General features: G+C 40.7%; 1 protein-coding gene and 1 long non-coding RNA gene across 2 annotated transcripts in view; both read left to right on the top strand.

Moving 5' to 3' along the window:
- Positions 1-19,819, top strand: part of LOC309856038 — a 1,055,650-nt gene that overhangs the window by 777,276 nt on the left and 258,555 nt on the right. The gene's annotated exons all lie outside the window — the stretch shown is intronic.
- LOC309855821 (synaptonemal complex protein 3-like) lies at positions 106-10,568 on the top strand. Its single transcript, XM_082716477.1, has 9 exons — positions 106-147; positions 1,051-1,203; positions 1,954-2,023; positions 2,176-2,210; positions 4,049-4,166; positions 5,046-5,145; positions 7,346-7,444; positions 9,794-9,898; positions 10,043-10,568. Exons 2-9 carry the CDS (start codon positions 1,080-1,082, stop codon positions 10,094-10,096), a joined length of 705 nt encoding a protein of 234 aa, XP_082572603.1. The 5' UTR covers positions 106-147; positions 1,051-1,079; the 3' UTR covers positions 10,097-10,568.

The raw sequence follows: 19,819 nt of genomic DNA, 5'->3' as shown, positions 1-19,819 counted from the left end.
GACGGTTGGTCCAGGGGGCGTGTCTCGGCCGAGGCCCCGCCTCCCGCATGCGCGCTGTGCCAGCCAATCAGCGACGCTCCCGCCTAGGCGTGGCTGGCTGCCTCCTCTCCCTCACGACGCCCTTGGAGGAGCTTCGCCGAGGACGTGGTGTGGAGGTCGTTGTGCGGCGGGAGGGATGGGGGGAGGGACAGAGAGAGACAGAGGACGGGGGTGGGGCATAGGGACCCTCAGGGAGGCCCCAGCGTGTAGGGAGGCGGACCCGGGGGCACTGTGTGGCCGTGGGGGAGGGGGCGTCTCCTCAGACGGGAGGGGACCAGGGTGTGGGGCGGCGGCGGCGGCTGGGCTCACCTCTGACGTGATGTCCCCATGAGGTCCTCTGGGACTCCGACAGGACACGACGAGGTCCCTGAGGGCAGGGCTGGCAGGGCCGGCCGGGCGGGGTCCCCACTTCCTGGGAGGGTCACAGCTGGTGAGGAGGGGCCGTCTGCCTCTGGCCCTCCTGCCTGGCCGACCCGGCAGGACAGTTTGGTCCCCTGAGGTCGTCCTGGGGTCCAGATGGAGCGTCCAGGAGGCCCCCCCTCCTCCACCACCACTAGACCTGACCGTCCCCGGACGGGGTCAGAACGGTTTATTCCCCATCCATTCCAAGGGGACCCTTGTTTTTGTCCCGGCCACGGTTGGGCCTCCAGGCCAGCACATGGTCCCGCGGGCCCCGAACGGGGTGGGGATGGCTTCTGTCCCAACGCAGGAGCAAGAATGTGGCGCAAGGTCCTGACAGTCAGAGAGATGTCCCGGGTCGGGTCGCGTGCCTTGGGTCGGGGCCGAGCAGGGAGCCAGGAGCGCAGAGGAGTCGGGGGGTGGGGGGGTGGGGGTAGGGGTGGGGAACGGGGAGGCAGGGGAAAGGGGTCCGCCGGCCGCGTCGTCTTTGCCCTGTCCTGGTCCAACAAGAGACATGAGGACACACACCCTCTGATCTGCGCAGGGGACCCTTGCCTGGCATCGCTCCCTGACCGTGTCCCCATTTCTTTAACACGTGTTTGCGCTCACAAGGTGCGGGAGAGCTCGGAAGACACCTCGGGATGCCGCCGGCTGGGAGGAAGCGCCTGGGGAGAGCTGCGAAGGCCCCCGTGGAGGCTCAGGGTATGGCAGCCTATGACTTTGGGAGACAAGAGAGAAGACAGCTGAGCGGGCCAGAGGTGCAAGGTACTGTCTGTCTGACACCTTTGCAGAGATGGCGCATGTAGATACCGCACACGCGGCAGGTCACTGCTTCGGAGTCCTCAGCGTTGCAAACAGTAAATTCCTCGCGCGTGCGTGCATGCGTGCGTGCGTGCGTGCCTCTGTGTGTGTGTGTGTGTGTGTGTGTGTGTGTGTGTGTGTGCGTGTGCGTGTGTGCGCGCGCACACATATGTAAAAGCAGTTGGAGGTACCAGAGGCTGCCCCCTTGATCCTCCTGTCGCAGACCAGGATATTACAGAGGCTTAGATAGCAGCTCTTCTGCTCCCCCCGGCAGTCCTTCTTTCCAAAATATCTCACACCTGCTGGGTGATGTACTCTGGCATTAACCTTGAAAGACTCGTAACGCTGTCTCCGTCGCGTGGTCCTGGTCCCTGAACTAGTTGCATCGGACCTCGCACGGGCATGCTGCCTTTCCTATGGCTGCCTTAAAAACCTTGTGTTTGCAAGAGGGAGGCCTGAAGCACTCCGCAGTTGAGGATATTGCTCCCTGAGAACTGACCCCCAAAGGCCACACTTTGTTGTTTTTTGTTCTGTTTTGTTTTTTTAAATTTAAGTTCAGTTAGCCAACGTAGTACACCGTTGGTTTGTGATATGACGTTCATCAGCGATTCGTCTGTTGCCTAGAACACCCGGCGCTCATCGCATCACGCGCCCTCCTTAATGCCCACCAGCATACTTCATTTTCAAATGTTTTCCACTTTTATTTCAACGCAGGAAACAATCCAGTAACCCATGAACGTGGGCGAAAAAGGCCTTCTGCAGAAACACTTGAGGAAGATGTCGGGTAATATGCTCATAGTATTTTCACTCACCAGATCAAGTCAACTTGGCTTACATAACAATTATTCTCTGTAAAATCCCAGAATGAGACATTTCCTTCGAAACAAATATGATCTCTGTTTATCCTTAATAATGTTTGATGTAACTTCTTCACAGGAATGAAGTACAGAAGATGCTGCAAGGACTCGAAGGTACGCTTAAATGATATTTGCAGTGAAAAAAAAATTAGTTTTAAACCGTAAGGCTTTTATAATTGAAAAATGTTAGTGAGGGATCTGCAACGCTGATTTTAATGTCTTGTTCTCGTATGTAGGATATTATACAAGTATATAGTGTGACTCAACTTTGCAAGTTTCTTTACTGACCTTTTCCATTGTTGATGTGGAAAAGTAAAAATGGTACTAACATTGATGAAGTAAGAATGATGCTATTATTTTGTACACGTTTACATTTCATATAAATTAATATAAATTAAATGAACAAAAGGGTGTACCTCCTTTTGTGTACAGAGATTAGGTGATATAACAATTTTTCATGTCAATTTTAAATTTTCTTCATTTGATTACTTTTCATGACTTCCCGGTGTCCTAGTCTTTGGAGTAGCAGCACAAATTGAATCCTCTAAATAACAAACAAACAAAAAATTCTTTATTGTTATTTTTCATTAGCAAACCATGTAGCTGCAAACTAAAGAACTCTCCCAGCTAGTGAGAAATATACAATCACACCCAAACTCCCAAGTTTTATATTGTTCTGTCAGATGTCAGTTACACCATCTGCACTACAGGACAGTACACTTAGCAGAGTCTGAGTCAATTTGCAGCTCTTCGATAGAAATCAACCCTACAAGCAAGTATGGTTTGAAAGCTTTGCTCTATTTGGTGGTCACAAAGAGCTGGCTTTGTGAGCTGTCTAATACACTTCTTACTATAGATGGATTCCAGGTGAATAAAATATATAAAATAGAGCAGATCCTTCATGACTACTGAAAAATAACTACTGACTGTAGATCGGTAAAGTCAAATCATAGAATTCACAAAGCTTTAGTTGAAGTATTAAGATTCTGTGAAATGCAGCACTTATGCATAAAAGTGTTATGTAAAAAGCTCCATGAAAATATTTTTTTAAAGATTTTATTCATTTATTTGACAGAGAGAGACATCACAAGTAGGCAGAGAGGCAGGCAGAGAGAGAGAGGGAGAAGCAGGCTCCCTGCTGAGCAGAGAGCCCGATGTGGGGCTCGATCCCAGGACCCTGAGATCATGACCCAAACCAAAGGCAGAGGCTTTCAACCCACTGAGCCACCCAGGCACCCCCATGAAAATATTTTTAAAAATGTTTTTGGATTCATTTATTTAAATTAGAATTTTTACACCTACAGCCCTTGTCTCTTTTAGTAGAACATGGTTAAAAGCATCACTCACTAGATTGCTTGAAAAATAATTTTTTTAATGTGCGATATAATTATTTTCATCCTTTTGAGGATCATCTTTAAGAATATTGCACATTTTATATAATGCATTCTAATGGCAATCCATCTAGACATGTCCCTTGAATTGGCGGGTATTTTATAAATTTAGAAAAATTTGCCTTTCAGCTGTTTCCTCACAAGGAAATTAAAATCTGTCTTTGGGATTCTCGATACATATTTTGATAATGGAAAATATTTTTATTATTATCCCCTTTTCACTATCTCTAAACTAAAAGGTGACCTGCATTTTAAAAAGTTAGAATTGGGATACTAGTACTAGAGAAGATTTTACAGAAAATAGTGAGCAAATCTTGCTTTTTGAAATGATGCCTGAGTTATAATTGTTATTTTACTTATTTTATTTTTTGAAGTGTAACTGACATACAATATTATATTAGTACCAGGTATACAACACAGTGATTGGACATTTATGATGTCTGTATTATGAATTTTAAATGTCTTTGCATATTGCCGAGGCAACATTTACCCATATTGATTTGTATACATGAAAACAAAATAATTTTCAACGCTCAATGTCAATGAATATTCTCTATACAGTTGACATTAAACAGGCTCTTCTTGCAAAGAGAAAAATGTTCGAAATGAATGCAAAAGCTTCTGTCAAAACCACTAACGAAAAAATTGAGCATGTTTGGAAAATACAGCAAGAAGAAAGGTGACGTTGTTGTTGTTGTTGTTGCTTTTTCAAGTCACGATGACATTTGTATCATTTCTTAGTATTCATTGGTGCAAATAACCTAAGACAGATTCTATTATATTGAATTTTCCAGTAAAAAATAGATTTTGCTTGATCTTTTTCTAAGCAGATTAATTCTGTTAACCTCACTCCGTAACAGAACTGAGATGTATCTCCTAGAAGCTCATAAAGATGACCTTTTGTTCCTTTCAAATAACAATTGAGTTTTCTTCCTATAACATTAATTCATATTTATTCTAGACCTACACTACCTGAACTTCAGGTAAATGTCTTAAACCATTATTCTTGTGATAGTTAACTGTATTCAGTTATGTAGAAAAGGTTAATCTTATATTATAAATAATTTGCATATTTTAGCTAAATTGTGTTCACTGTTCTTTCTTAAAAAATCACTGTTGTGCCAAAGAGGGGAAATATTTAAGTGAAATAGTCCTGTTTGGAAACCTTCTATAACAAATGCATATGATATCCTTATTGAATCTACTTATCGTATCAGAACATACGTGTTCTTCAGTAAGAAGAAATGAAAAGTAAACTGCTTTTAGATAAAATGAATTCTTCTGGAAAATTGATAACGCAGTAAATCCTCACTAGTTTTTAAGAGGTAAGGCATATGAGAGAGCTTATATGTTGGCCAGTTAGGAACAATACTTTTGGAATAAGAGTAAATTGTTCATGTGCCCTTTCTGTTTCCCATGAGACTATTTCAGCCGCCATTATGCTATTACTGCCTTCTCCCTCTATAGTGTAAATTGTGTCAAATCAATTTTGTTTTGAATATGGTTAGATTTTCTTATCTTCTTGAAGTATGACAGTGCTTGTTGTTATGGTTTACAGACAGAATCTTCATCTCAAGTATTCTCAGCAGTTTCTGACTTTGCTTTGGGAGTGGGATACAGACATGCGGAAAGCCCAGGAACAAGAAGAAAAACTAGCTGTTGGTATCAGCCTTGGCTTTAAAATTGATTTATTTATTGTATCAAAGTCTCAAGTAGCAATAGGTCATGCAAAAACACAGGAGAGAATGTAGAGTCCATGAGCCCGGATGGGTAAATGTGGGTAGAAGGTGTGGTGCTGGGAGACTGAATGTTCTATTTGGATTGCTTCTGTCTATTTAGTGATATAGGAAGGTCAACCGTTAAGAGTTAGAGTGGTGGAGGAGGTGTTCCCTTTAGGGGGCAGAGAAGAAGTCCTGCAATTGTTTCCTGAGAGCGGGCCAGCTAATGGACCAGGGAAATATCACTGCCAAGAAGCCTTATGGGTTGAATTTAGGTTAGTGTCATAGTGATCATGAATTTAAAGTGAGATCACTCTGCATGGTTGTGGCAGGGCAGCTGGAGAGTTGGATTTTCCAGGGTTGTGATTCTGCCACACAGATTGACAGAGTGAAAGGGAGGCAAGGTACGTGTGCAAGTGCATGGGTATAATGATTGGCCATGGACTTTAAGCCGAGAAGGAGGAAAAGGGAGACTATGAGAGTGGGGACTGGGGACAATGAAAAGTCATAGGATCAACGGGATGTTAATCCTGAAAGAGTATTGAACTGTAGTAAAAAAGGGAGAGAACTACAAACAGGGAGGTAGAGGTTGAATGTTGGGGGGCAAGTGGAGAAACAGTATAGTACAGTGGTCAAGAGCCTGGACTCTGGAACCATTTGGGGGGGAACCAATCCTGGTTAACCCATACTAGCTGTGAAATCGGGGACAAATTGTTTATCTCTGTACCTCACTCAGTTTCCTCACCTATGAAAGAAAACAAGACACAATAAGAGTACTACGGGGCGCCTGGGTGGCTCAGTGGGTTGAGCCGCTGCTTTTGGCTCAGGCATGATCTCAGGGTCCTGGGATCGAGTCCCGCATCGGGCTCTCTGCTCAGCGGGGAGCCTGCTTCCCTCTCTCTCTCTCTCTGCCTGCCTCTCCGTCTACTTGTGATTTCTCTCTGTCAAATAAATAAAATCTTTTAAAAAAAGAAGAAGAAGAAGGCCTGTGCCTTCTTTTCAAAAAAAAAAAAATAAGAATACTACAATGATTCTTGGAGCACTACATCAAAAACTAATGATGTAGTCTATGGTGACTAAAATACCCCAATAAAAATTTTTTAAAAAAAGAGTACTTGCCTTGTAGAGTTGTTTTGAGGATTAAATGAGATCATATGTAGCAAGTTTATTTAAAATGGTCCAGAACAGGGGCACCTGGGTGGCTCAGTGGGTTAAAGCCACTGCCTTCGGTTCAGGTCATGACCTCAGAGGAAACTTCCCTTCCTCTCTCTCTCTGCCTGCTTCTCTGACTACTTGTGATCTCTGCCTGTCAAATAAATAAATAAAATCTTAAAACAAATAAATAAAATGGTCCAGAACAGTACCTGACACACAGTTCCTATATTAGTTTCTGCTTTGATTAATATTATGTAGATGTTGCAGTTACTGGGAATGACAGAATCCAGGGTATGACTATCTAAGTGAGTGACTAAAGTAGGGAAGAGGACAAAATTATTGCTGGAAATTACGTGAAGGAGCAGAGAGGCTAGGATCACCTGTATGCATACTGAAATGACCAAGAATTAATACATGTTTTGAATGTTGTTAAGAAAGAATATCTCTGGGACGTCTGGGTGACTCAGTTGGTTAAGCGTTTGCCTTTAGCTCAGGCCATGATCCCAGGGTCCTGGGAGTTCTCGAGTTTTCCCTCTGCCGCCACTGCCCCTGCTTGTGCGTGCACTCTTGCTCTCTCTCTCTCTCTCCTCTCTCTGATAATAAATAAAATCTTGAAGAAAGAAAGTAAGAAAGAATATTTCTTCCGTAACTACTGTTAGGAAGGATTATTGTATAAATTTTTGCCTGCCTGTGGTAAACACATTGTTGGAAAGGTCATTTGTGGATTTTGAAGTAAAAAATTAAAACGTGTTTTCAATATGGGTGAGAAAGACAATCTCCTACTTAATGGCTACGAGGTAGGATCGTCGTATTGTTTTTGTATATTAGTGGTGAACACAATTACCTAAACTTGGTCAAAAATGTTGTTAAAACAGGAAATGTTAAAAAGTATTGATTTAAAGAATATTCCTTTGAAACTTGATGTGTAGTTATGTTTTATAAGTATTAAATATTACTCACATTTTATCACCCTTTTCTATTTTAGGGTATGTTCCAAGAGCAACGAAAGATTCTTCAACAAGCTAGAGTTGTTCAGAACCAGAGGCTGCAAAAAATTAAAAATTTATATGAGAAATTCTTAAAGGTCTGTTGTATTTGGCAACACAATATATTCTTATGAAACATCACATGGAGGGGCGCCTGGGTGGCTCAGTGGGTTGAGCAATGGACTCCTGGTTTTCGCTGAGGTCATGGGTTCTGATTTCATGGATTGTGAGATTGAGACCCGCCTCGTGCTCCCTGCTTAGCGGGGACTCCGCTTGAAGATTCTCTCCCTCTTCCCCTCCTCCCACATGCATGTGCACGTGCTTGCACTCTCTCTCTCTCTCTCTCAAATAAGTAAGTAAATATTTTTAAAAAATATATAATATGTACATAAAAGTGGAAGATACTTTGTTTCTTTCCAAATCTATGCGGAGGAAACATTTAGGTTATACGTCTCTATTGTTAAACATTTTCCATTTGAAATTCATTGTTTTCTATTTAGCATAACTGGGAAATGCATTTTTATTTTTAGGATCAATTAATAGTTTTGTGGGAATCATTTAAAACAGGGAACTGTAAAGTGGGAATCTTACCTAGAAATACAGGTGCTATGAAGAAAACTGGTACTTTAATAACACTTCAATCATAATTTTTTGCTCAACAATCAGTTTGGAGGAGACCAGCAATAAATATATAGTGGAAACTCAGGAAGTCTATAAATCACTTCTATGTGTCTTTGACTTGTATTAACAGTTTCTGTTAAATATGAGTAGGCAATTGTAATTGATGAATAACACTCATATTCAAATGTGTTACATGAGTGTTTCATGGCATATTTGCCTTTGGAATATTGGACTAATAATGACTTTATATGCATACTTAAAATCAGATGGAAAGGTCTAAATGTATAACAGAATGAAAAAGCGAGAAGAGGACTAAATGTTTGTAAATTGAGAATGATCTGCTGTGATATTTGCACATTAGCAAATTGTTCTCAGTGACACAGACCTCTTCTCCATGCAGATATATACTTATTTAGGAGGCGATGGAATCCTGCACATTCCCCCCCCCCTTTTTTTTTCTAGGTGTGTGTATGGGCGGAGGTGGGGGCGGGGTGGGGGAGGAGGGGTGTGGGAGGTGTTACTTTACCTCTGTAACTGTACCTTAATATCTTTCTTTGAATTCCCGCTGCCACTGCCCTAGTTCAGGATCTCATCCTTTCTTGCTTATACTATTAAACTCCCATCTGAGTTCTCTCTTCTCCAGCCCATCCTTCACAGTTCTGCAATATGATGTTCCAAAACGTATACCTTCCCTCCTGAAAACCTGTCTTTAGCTTCCCATTTTAAACACTCAGGAATTCAACGTCTGCCCCTGTAACAAGACTCCCTTTGTAGTTTTATACTTACATTCCTCCTTTTCCTCCCACCCCTCCAGTACACTAACTCACCAACTAACCCACTCACTAAACTTATGTCCTTGTTTCTAGAGTACTTTCAATTCCCTCTTCCCTTTACCTACTGAAATCTTATTCTTTTGCCAACTAAATCAGAATCAATTTTATTTTCCAGTACACAGTCATGGCAAGTTGTGTTTCCTTACTCGTGTTGTTTTCATGTCTTTTTATTCTCACTGGAATAGGGAAGGAAGAGATCGTGCATTCATTTTCAAATTCCTCCACAGTCCTTAACAGTACTTTTTACGTAGTATGCACTAGATCACTATTTGCTAAATGAAGATTAAAGATTCAGAACATGTTTGTTTTTTCATGACCTAAAGAGGTCGTGTCACAGGTCATTTTATTCCCGCCAATGGGATCATGTTACAGTGATTTTTACTCGTTATAAGTGCACTGTTACATGGTGTTTAGAAAGCTTATTAGAGAGTTTTGAAATTATGGTATTTCATTCTATGAGACTGTCAGTCCTTTTCTTTTCTTTCCTCCACCTTGACCTTAACTGTTTATAACCCATTGTTTCGAGAAAAGTGTACTACTGCCGTGTCTCTATAATAATTATATTTGACTCAAACACAACATTTAAAAAATTTCTTAAGTGGGTATTTTGATCTCCATGTATTAGGTGTAGTATTTTATTTGGAATAAATAATGAGCATCCTTTGAATATTAAGAATTGTTACTTTTGAAATTTAATTTTTTAAAGATTTTATTTATTTATTTTTGGGGGGAAGGGAGAGAGAGAGAGAGTGCGTGCGCTCGCAAGTGCATGAGCAGGGGGAAGGGCAGAGGGAGAGGGAGAAGCAGACTCCCCACTGAGCAGGGAGCCAGACATGGGACTCGATCCCAGGACCTTGAGATCATGACCTGAGCCAGAGGCAGGCGCTTAACTGACTGAGCCACCCAGGCACCCCTTGAAATTTTTAATTCTATGTGTTTGGAGCATGAGATGAAAAGTGGTGATTTATAACTGAACAAGGCTTTTTGTTTTAGAGTATGCAGGACTTAGAGAAGGAGCATGAACATCTTCTTGCTGATGAACAAAGTGAAGTTAGGGAACAAATGACCAAGTTGCAAAACAAAATTATGATGGAAGCTGTAAGTAGTGTATATTTAATATTAAGAACACTTATTTTAAGTGTTAAGGAGGGATGTGAGCATTGGGGTATTTTGTTTGCCAAAACGTATATAACAATTACCTAAATAACATACAAATGTTTAATATTTCCTTCCTTGAAACAGCAACGGCAAGAGCTGGCAATTGTTCAAAAGTCTCTTCATTCCTTGTTGTTCTGATGACTTTGAAGAAAGAACAGGAACCTAAGTTTTACAATACAAGTGTAACATTAGCTACGCCAAACCTCGTTGTAGTAGTTTAAAAATTAGAGTTGAAATCAGTACATCTTGTTTATCATAGCTTTCTTGTTAAGTGCAAGAATCTTCTCCTGTTAAAACCCCAAACCCTGAACAGTTATGTGGGTAGCAGCAATTCCACAATTATATGCATTGAGCTTTCAGTCCTTCATTAGTAATGGTGACTTTTTGTACTTAACACTGTCAATTAACTTTTAACAATAAGGATGATTTAATTTTAGGCTTGACCCCAGTGGATTGGTATCAGTCCCAAAAGTTTCAATGCACAAGTACAGAAAGAAGGCTACACTGCTTTTTGAAAGAAAAAAAAATTAAAGAATATAAAATCTATCTTATCTGTGTACCCACTTGTATTTACTCATTAGTTTACAGAGACAATGCCAATAAAAATACGATTTCAGAAGAAAATGTACTCTACTGCCTTATAAAAATTACTGAAAGTAAACATGAGATGGTGTTTTTGAATAAAGTGAGCTGCCTAAAATCACTGGGAGAACAGAACTACATATATAAATACCAGTGCTGAGACATGGGTTTGTAGATACGTCATTTCCACAAAGACATCAAAATGTCATTTATTTGGTGTTGCTTCACTATCAAATGACACCTGCCTTTAGGATTGATTGAAAGTATTTCATTAATATGCACATACACTTAATTGCTTATGGTATAAGTATTTCACAGCTGTCTTTTAAGATAAATCACCTACAGTTCTTTGGTTTTGTTTTCAAGTTTAATATTCATCAAGTATGCGGAAAGTTGATTTTATATTTGAGAACTAAGAACTTGAGTAATTAATTCTTATACATTTGCTTCTATAATGGGCATTTTTTTTACATTTAATAACATAACACCATCTTCACTTGGGCATGTCATTTAATAAACATGACATTGTTTCAGAATATATTTGGGATAAGTCAGTTAAATGTATTTTTTGTGAATTACTAAAATTGTTTTCATGTATCATTCAAAACAAATCAATCCCATTTGGAGGAGAGGAATGATTTTCTCCTGTTTTTTCTGCATGGTGTTTTGTTTTGTTTTACATTAGTTCTGACCCCTATATACCACCACCCTTCTGTTTGTTTTGAGATTTTTCCAAGTTTTTAAAAATAAGCCCATGTAAGATCTCACTTTCTAACTGCAACAATGTATACAGGAATAAATGAGTTCTCCACCACTATCCAATATTTGACATTACAGGGAGAATTTAATTGCTCAATTTTGTGTGTTTGTAAAGCACTTTCCTTTCAAGCCAACACAGGTGTTGGTATATGCGTCTGAAGTTCTGTTCCAAACTTCTAATAAGGCCCTCATTTGGGAAGTTTTATATTAGCTATAGAGACAAAAATAAGTACTCCAAAGGTTCCCCCCATGAAAGTTCTAGTGTTCATAGTAAGCCATCTAATTTTATGTGAGAGCGCAGAGACGATAATCAGTACTTAATGTATTTAGTGTTCAAACAGTTGACATTTATTTCATCCCCTGACAATCTGAAATGAGTAAATACATACTCGAAACAACTTTGCCTGATATTCTAAGGGGAAGAAATATTTTGCCTTTATAATTATTTATATATTTATACACAATTTGCCATTATATACTATTTGTATACATATTACAACCTACACACACACACACACACGTTCTAACATATATATTAGACTTTATTTTTTAAAAAGATTTCATTTATGTGAGAGACAGAGAGAGCATGAGAGAGAGAGAAGGGCAGAGGGAGAAGCAGACCCCCTGCTGAGCAGGGAGCCCGATGGGGGTTGGGGGAGTTGAGGGGGGGGCTCGATCCCGGGACTCCAGGATCATGACCTGAGCTGAAGGCAGTCGCTCAGCCAACTTAGCCCACCCAGGTGTCCCTAGACTTTATTATTATTATTATTTTTTTTAGTTTTCTTATATATATTTTTAATTTATTTTTTCTTTATTTTCAGCATAACAGTATTCATTATTTTTGCACCACACCCAGTGCTCCATGCAATCCGTGCCCTCTGGAATACCCACCACCTGGTACCCCGACCTCCCACCCCCCGCCACTTCAAACCCCTCAGATTGTTTTTCAGAGTCCATAGTCTCTCATGGTTCACCTCCCCTTCCAATTTCCCCCAACTCCCTTCTCCTCTCTAACACCCCTTGTCCTCCATGCTATTTGTTATGCTCCACAAATAAGTGAAACCATATGATAATTGACTCTCTCTGCTTGACTTATTTCATTCGGTTTTTTTTTTTTTTTTTGTATTTTCCTTACCACAAATGGAAAATTAAAAGTAGAGCTACCCTATGACCGTGCAATTGCACTCCTGGGTATTTACCCCAAAGATACAGATGGAGTGAAAAGAAGGGTCATCTGTACCCCAATGTTTATAGCAGCAATGGCCACGGTCACCAAACTGTGGAAAGAACCAAGATGCCCTTCAACGGACGAATGGATAAGGAAGATGTGGTCCATACACACTATGGAGTATGATGCCTCCATCAGAAAGGATGAATACCCAACTTTTGTAGCAGCATGGATGGGACTGGAAGAGATTATGCTGAGTGAAATAAGTCAAGCAGAGAGAGTCAATTATCATATGGTTTCACTTATTTGTGGAGCATAACAAATAGCATGGAAGACATGGGGAGTTAGAGAGGAGAAGGGAGTTGGGGGAAATTGGAAGGGGAGGTGAACCATGAGAGACTATGGACTCTGAAAAACAATCTGAGGGTTTTGAAGGGGTGGGGGGTGGGAGGTTGGGGTACCAGGTGGTGGGTATTATAGAGGGCACGGATTGCATGGAGCACTGGGTGTGGTGCAAAAATAATGATACTGTTATGCTGAAAATAAAAAGTAAATTAAAAAATGTCTATACTGACTAGATTGTATAAGATTGCTCTAGGTAATCTATACTTTCCATGCCATTCCGGTCAAAATTCCACCGGCATGGGGCACCTGGGTGGCTCAGTGGGTTAAGCCTCTGCCTTCAGCTCAGGTCATGATCTCAGGGTCCTGGGATGGAGCCCCATATCAGGTTCTCTGCTCAGCGGGGAGCCTGCTTCCCCCTGCCTCGCTCTGCCTTCCTCTCTGCCTACTTGTGATCTCTCTCTCTGTCAAATAAATAAAATCTTAAAAAAAAAATTCCACTGGCATTTTTCAAAGAGCTGGAACAAACAATCCTAAAATTTGTATGGAACCAAGAGAGACCCCGAATTGCTAAGGAAATGTTGAAACAAAGAAAAACAAAACTGGGGGCATCACATTGCCTGATTTTAAGCTTTACTACAAAGCTGTGATCACCAAGACAGCATGGTACTGGCATAAAAACAGACACATAGACTGGTGGAACAGAGCAGAGAGCCCAGATATGGACCCTCAACTCTGTGGTCAGATAATCTTCAACAAAGCAGGAAAAAATACATAGTGGAAAAAAGACAGTCTCTTCAATAAATGGTGCTAGGAAAATTGGACAGCTATGTGTAGAAGAATGAAACTGGACCATTCTCTTAGACCATACACAAAGATAAACTCAAAATGGATAAAAGACCTCAATGTGAGGCAGGAATCCATCAGAATCCTAGAGGAGAACATAGGCATAGGAGAACAATGTCTTCGACATTGGCCACAGCAACTTCTTTCAAGATACGTCTCCAAAGGCAAAGGAAACAAAAGCAAAAATGAACTTTTGGGACTTCATCAAGATCAAAAGCTTCTGCACAGCCAAGGAAAATACCTGTATGAACAAGGCTATCATGTCTCAAGGTTTCCTATTTAATACCACTGTGACTTAACATCTAGAGTTTAAAAAGATTTTTTTTTTAAGATTAAATCAAGGCTTTTATGTTTCTATTTTCCATAACCACAGAATTAATGAATCATTTCCTTGTGGTCTAAAGTAGGACCACAGATATTTGTAGTCCTGGAATAGTGAATATAAGCTGTTTTCATAGTTCTCTCTCTCTCTCTCTCTCTCTCTCTCTCTCTCTGTGTGTGTGTATTATATTGGGATTATGAATAATAATTATTTAAATTTTATATAGCCTTATGTTTTGTTATTCTGTAATTTTCCAAGTTAAAATATTCTATAATGATGGGTATAGAGTTTTAATATTGCAAGATGGAAAACATTCTGCAGATGGATAGTGATGGTTGTACAACATTGTGACTGTATTTAGTACCACTAAATGATCCACTTGAAAATAGTTCAGATGATAAATTTTACATTATGTGTGTGTTATCACAATAATGAAGGAAAAATTCCATTAAAAAAAAAAGGAAACAGTCAACAAAACAAAGAGGCAACCCATGGAATGGGAGAAGATATTTGCAAATGACAGTACAAAGGGCTGATATCCAAGATCTGCAAAGAACTCCTCAAACTCAACACACACAAAACAGATAACCACAATGCGATATCACCTCACACCAGTCAGAATGGCTAAAATCAACAAGTCAGGAAATGACAGATGCTGGCAAGGATGTGGAGAAAGGGGAACCCTCCTACACTGTTGGTGGGAATGCAAGCTGGTGCAGCCACTCTGGAAAACAGCATGGAGGTTCCTCAAAATGTTGAAAATAGAACTGCCCTATGACCCAGCAATTGCACTATTGGGTATTTACCCTAAAGATACAAACGTAGTGATCCAAAGGGGCATGTGCACCCGAATGTTTATAGCAGCAATGTCCACAATAGCCAAACTATGGGAAGAAACTAGATGTCCATCAACAGATGAATGGATCAAGAAGATGTGGTATATATACACAATGGAATACTATGCAGCCATCAAAAGAAATGAAATCTTGCCATTTGCGACAACATGGATGGAACTAGAGCGTATCATGCTTAGCGAAATAAGTCAAGCAGAGAAAGACAACTATCATATGATCTCCCTGATATGAGGAAGTGGTGATGCAACATGGGGGCTTAAGTGGGTAGGAGAAGAATCAATGAAACAAGATGGGATTGGGAGGGAGACAAACCATAAGTGACTCTTAATCTCACAAAACAAACTGAGGGTTGCTGGGGGGAGGGGGTTTGGGAGAAGGGGGTGGGATTATGGACATTGGGGAGGGTATGTGCTTTGGTGAGTGCTGTGAAGTGTGTAAACCTGGTGATTCACAGACCTGTACCCCTGGGGATAAAAATATATGTTTATAAAAAATAAAAAATTATATATAAAAAAAAACAGATAATCATGTCAAAAAATGGGCAGAAGACATGAGCAGACACTTCTCCATGAGAGACTATGGACTCTGAAAAACAATCTGAGGGTTTTGAAGGGGCAGGGGGTGGGAGGTCGGGGTACCAGGTGGTGGGTATTATAGAGGGCACGGACTACATGGAGCACTGGGTGCAAAATTAATGAATACTGTTATGCTGAAAATAAAAAAATAAAATAAAATAAATAAAAATTAAGCAAAATAATAAAAATGAAGACATACAAATGGCTAACAGACACATGAAAAAATGTTCATAATCATTAGCCATCAGCAAGATTCAAACCAAAACCACATTGAGATATCACCTTACACCAGTCAGAATGGCCCAAATTAACAAGACAGTAAACCATGTGTGTTGGAGAGGTTGTGGAGAAAGGGGAACCCTCTTACACTGTTGGTGGGAATGCAGGTTGGTGCAGCCACTCTGAAAAACAGTGTGGAGATTCCTTAAGAAATTAAAAATAGAGCTACCCTATGACCCTGCAATTGCACTACTGGGTATTTACCCCAAAGACACAGATGTAGTGAAAAGAAGGGCCATCTGTACCCCAATCTTCACAGCAGCAATGGCCACAGTTGCCAAACCATGGAAAGAACCGAAATGCCCTTCAACAGACAGATGGATAAGGAAGATGTGGTCCATATACACTATGGAGTGTTATGCCTCCATCAGAACGCATGAATACCCAACTTTTGTAGCAACATGGATGGGACTGGAGCAGATTATGTTGAGTGAAATAAGTCAAGGGGAAAGAGTCAGTTATCATATGGCTTCGTTTACTTGTGGAGCATGAGGAATAACATGGAGGACATGGGGAGATGAAGAGGAGAAAGGAGTTGGGGGAAATTGGAGGGAGAGAGGAACCATGAGAGACTGAGGACTCTGAGAAACTTAATAACTATTTTTAACCATATTCTTCAACCACTAGCTAGAGATTGTTTTAGGCTAATCAGTTGGTATTTTTCTGGATGTAGTTAGTGAAAACTTTTATAAATGTACAGTTGAAATCTGCCCCTGTACTAATTAATGCTACTCTTGAGATAAGTCATGTTCTATTTGTATTCAAATCCAAGTAGCAAGGGTCTTGTGTAATTCAGAAGAGTAAACAGTACTTACAGCTCACCTATTAAAATCCCAACCAATCATTCTAAGGTCGAATCCAATGTTAACATTACTATGTGGTATATATTGTTCTTTATGTGTGACTACTTACTTTTTAAAAAAACTTCATGGGGGGTGGGGTGGGGCAAATGGAGAGAGAGAATCTCTCTCCATCCCACAACCGTGAGATCATGACCTGAGCTGAAATCAAGAGTTGGAGGCTTAACCGATGGAACCACCCAGGCATCCCTATGTGTGACTATTTAAACTCAGTGTTAGTTTTCCTTTCCTTCAAAAGCATGGGAATTCCCACATGGTATTAAATCCACCATGCAACAAACATCGTGTTCGACCCCTTACGCAAACATTTGTTGACCACTACTTCCAAACTACTTGTTGTGCAGGACCAGCTTTTAGTATACAGATGGTAGTTTTCAGTATACATAAAATTGTTCAATGAATATAAAAGGAGAAGGGATGTAATCCTGTAAAATTAAAGATAGGGAGGGAGAAGCAGTCTAAGAAGGAGCTGGAGAAGAGTTTCCACCAAGGAAGAACATGGACTAAATGAAAGCATAGCAAAGCATTTCAAAAAGAGGAAGTGACCAGCCTCTCAAATATTGCAGAGAGGTTTTGCAAGGCTATTAGTGAAATGCAATTGAAGGCCAATGCTTGGGGTGTCTGGGTGGCTCAGTTAGTTGAGCCTGACTTTTGATTTTGGCTCAGGTCATGACCTCAGGGTTGTGAGATGGAGTCCCACCTTGCTCAGGCTCCCCGCTCAGTGCAGAGTCTGCTTGGGATTCTCTCCCTCTCCCTATGCCCCTCCCCCTTCCCCCCTTCAAAAAGAAGAAAGAAAGAAAGAAAGAAAGAAAGAAAGAAAGAAAGAAAGAAAGAAAAGAAAAGAGAGTCAATGCTTATCTTAAACAGGTTTAGTAAGAATAATGTGGCCAAACTCCAGACATCAGTGCGGTAAGAAGCAAATGTGAGGGTAAGGAGTAAATTGCAAATGTATACTACTTCTTTTTTTTGTAGTTTCAGAGGTAGAATTTAGTGATTCATCCGTTGCATAGAACACCCAGTGCCCATTACATCAAGTGCCCTCCTTAATGCCCATCACCCAATTTTCCCTCCCCCCACCAACCTTCCTTCCAGCAACCCTCAGTTTGCTTCCTAGAGTTCAGCATCTCTTATGGTTAGCCTCCCTGTCAATTTTCATCTAATTTTATTTTTCCTGCCTTTCACCTGTGTTCATCTGCTTTGTTTCTTAAACTCCACATATGGGTGAATTCATATGGTATTTGTCTTTCTCCGACTGACTTATTTCGCTTAGCATAATACCTTCTACTTCCATCCATGTCGTTGCAAATGACAAGATTTCATTCTCTTTGACGGCTGAATAATATTCCATTTTATATATGACTCACATTTTCTTTATCCCTTCATCGGTTGATGGACAGCTGAGCTCTTTCCATAGTTTGGCTATTGTGGACATTGCTGCTATAAACATTGGGGTGCATGTACCCCTTTGAATCACTATGTTTGTGTCCTTTGGATAAATACCTAGTAGTGCAATTGCTGGGTCATAGGGTAGCTCTAATCCTTTTTTTTTTTTTTAAGATTTTATTTATTGGACAGAGAGAAAGAGAGACAGCGAGAGAGGGAACACAAGCAAGGGGAGTGGGAGAGGGAGAGGCAGGCTTCCTGCAGAGCAGGGAGCCTGACACAGGGCTGGATCCCAGGACCGTGAAATCATGACCTGAGCTGAAGGCAGACGCTTACCAACTGAACCACCCAGGTGCACTGGGTAGCTCTGTTTTACCTTTTTGAGGAACCTCCATACTGTTTTCCAGAGTGGCTGCGCCAGTTGGCATTCCCACCAACAGTGCAAGAGCATTCCCCTTTCTCCGCATATAGGACTGCTTTTCAATTAGCTTGTCTAATATGGAGGAAAGGAAGGGGGGATGGGGTGATGGTTTCAGAGGAGAGACATTAGAGGAACCAACATAGGTCGGTTAATGGTTTTTTGAAAGGCACTTAAGCATGTTTATACATTAGTGGAGATTTGTCTGTGGACACCCAAAAGCCGATTAGTAACTTAATAAGAAAGTCTATTGGAATTTTCTCTAGGTTTTCAGTGAAATTGACTTGAGAGTGTTTAAAGCATTGCCGGAAGTCAGATGGCTTTGATTATTATAATCCTTTCCTGATTATAAGAGTAATTTATGATTGGTAACAAAAAGTATTTAAACTTGGGGCACCTGGGTGGCTCAGAGGGTTAGGCCTCTGCCTTCAGCTGAGCTGATGGTCTCAGGGTCCTGGGATCAAACCCCGCATCAGGCTCTCTGCTCAGCAGGGAGCCTGCTTCTCATCCCCCCCCCCCCCGCCCCCGCCTTCGCTCTGCCTGCCTCTCTGCCCACTTGTGATCTCTCTCTGTGTGTCAAATTAGTAAATAAAATCTTTTAAAACAGTAAACTTCACAGAAGTGCATGAAGTAGAAAGTAAGTGTCTCCTGTCACCTGAGTGATCATTGCTATTAGCAGTTTGATCTATGCCACTCAAGGATTTCGCCCACCCTCCCCCCACCCGCACCCCCCCACCTCCCGCCCTTCTACATACTGAAAGCTGTGAGCTTACATTGCTCTCTAGCATTCTTTACTTAGTACTACAGTCAGACAATAAGTTAATCATGGAACTAAAGTAAAAAGAATGTAAAGCCAATAGATATTTCAGATATTTCTACATCTTTGGTGCTTAATACAGGAGTAGCTATCCTCCATAGTCAGGAATTTTATTTATAAACCCTCACCTGTTGTTTTCTCTCCCTCCTTAGACTAGATGTAACTGAAATTCAGGTAGCTTCATTGATCATCTTTGTGATATTTCCATTTTGAGAAGAAACAATGTGGGGTTATGTGGTAAATATGAGCATTTAACATTATATGTAAGAACCTGTGAAGTATTCGGGAAAACAATATTGCCTTGCTGGATTTTCTGAAAAAAAAAAAAAAAATCTCTGGGCTATGTTTGTGCTGATTCCACCTCTGTACCTTTTCTTCATTCTATAATTGGTTATCCTATATACTGTGCACATGTTCCCCCTATGTGTTGAATGTTTTACCATAGACAAGCAAATGATCTCATTTCCCCAAGACAAAATTAAATGCAATAGTTGAACTGTCTTTTATGGGATAAAACCTATCTCATACATTAAATGTTAAAACAAATAAATCCAGTATAATAGTCTTCGTGTAAAACTTGTAACTCCCTATTAGGAAAGAAAAGTTGATAGTCTGCATTTTGGGGGGGGGGAGCAGAGGGGCACTGACATAAAAAC

The sequence above is a fragment of the Mustela nivalis genome, assembly GCF_964662115.1.
Source record: "Mustela nivalis genome assembly, chromosome: X".
NCBI classification, from domain to species: Eukaryota; Metazoa; Chordata; class Mammalia; order Carnivora; family Mustelidae; genus Mustela; species Mustela nivalis.
The sequence above is the reverse complement of the archived record's forward strand: the minus strand, read 5'-3'. Positions and strand labels throughout refer to the sequence as shown.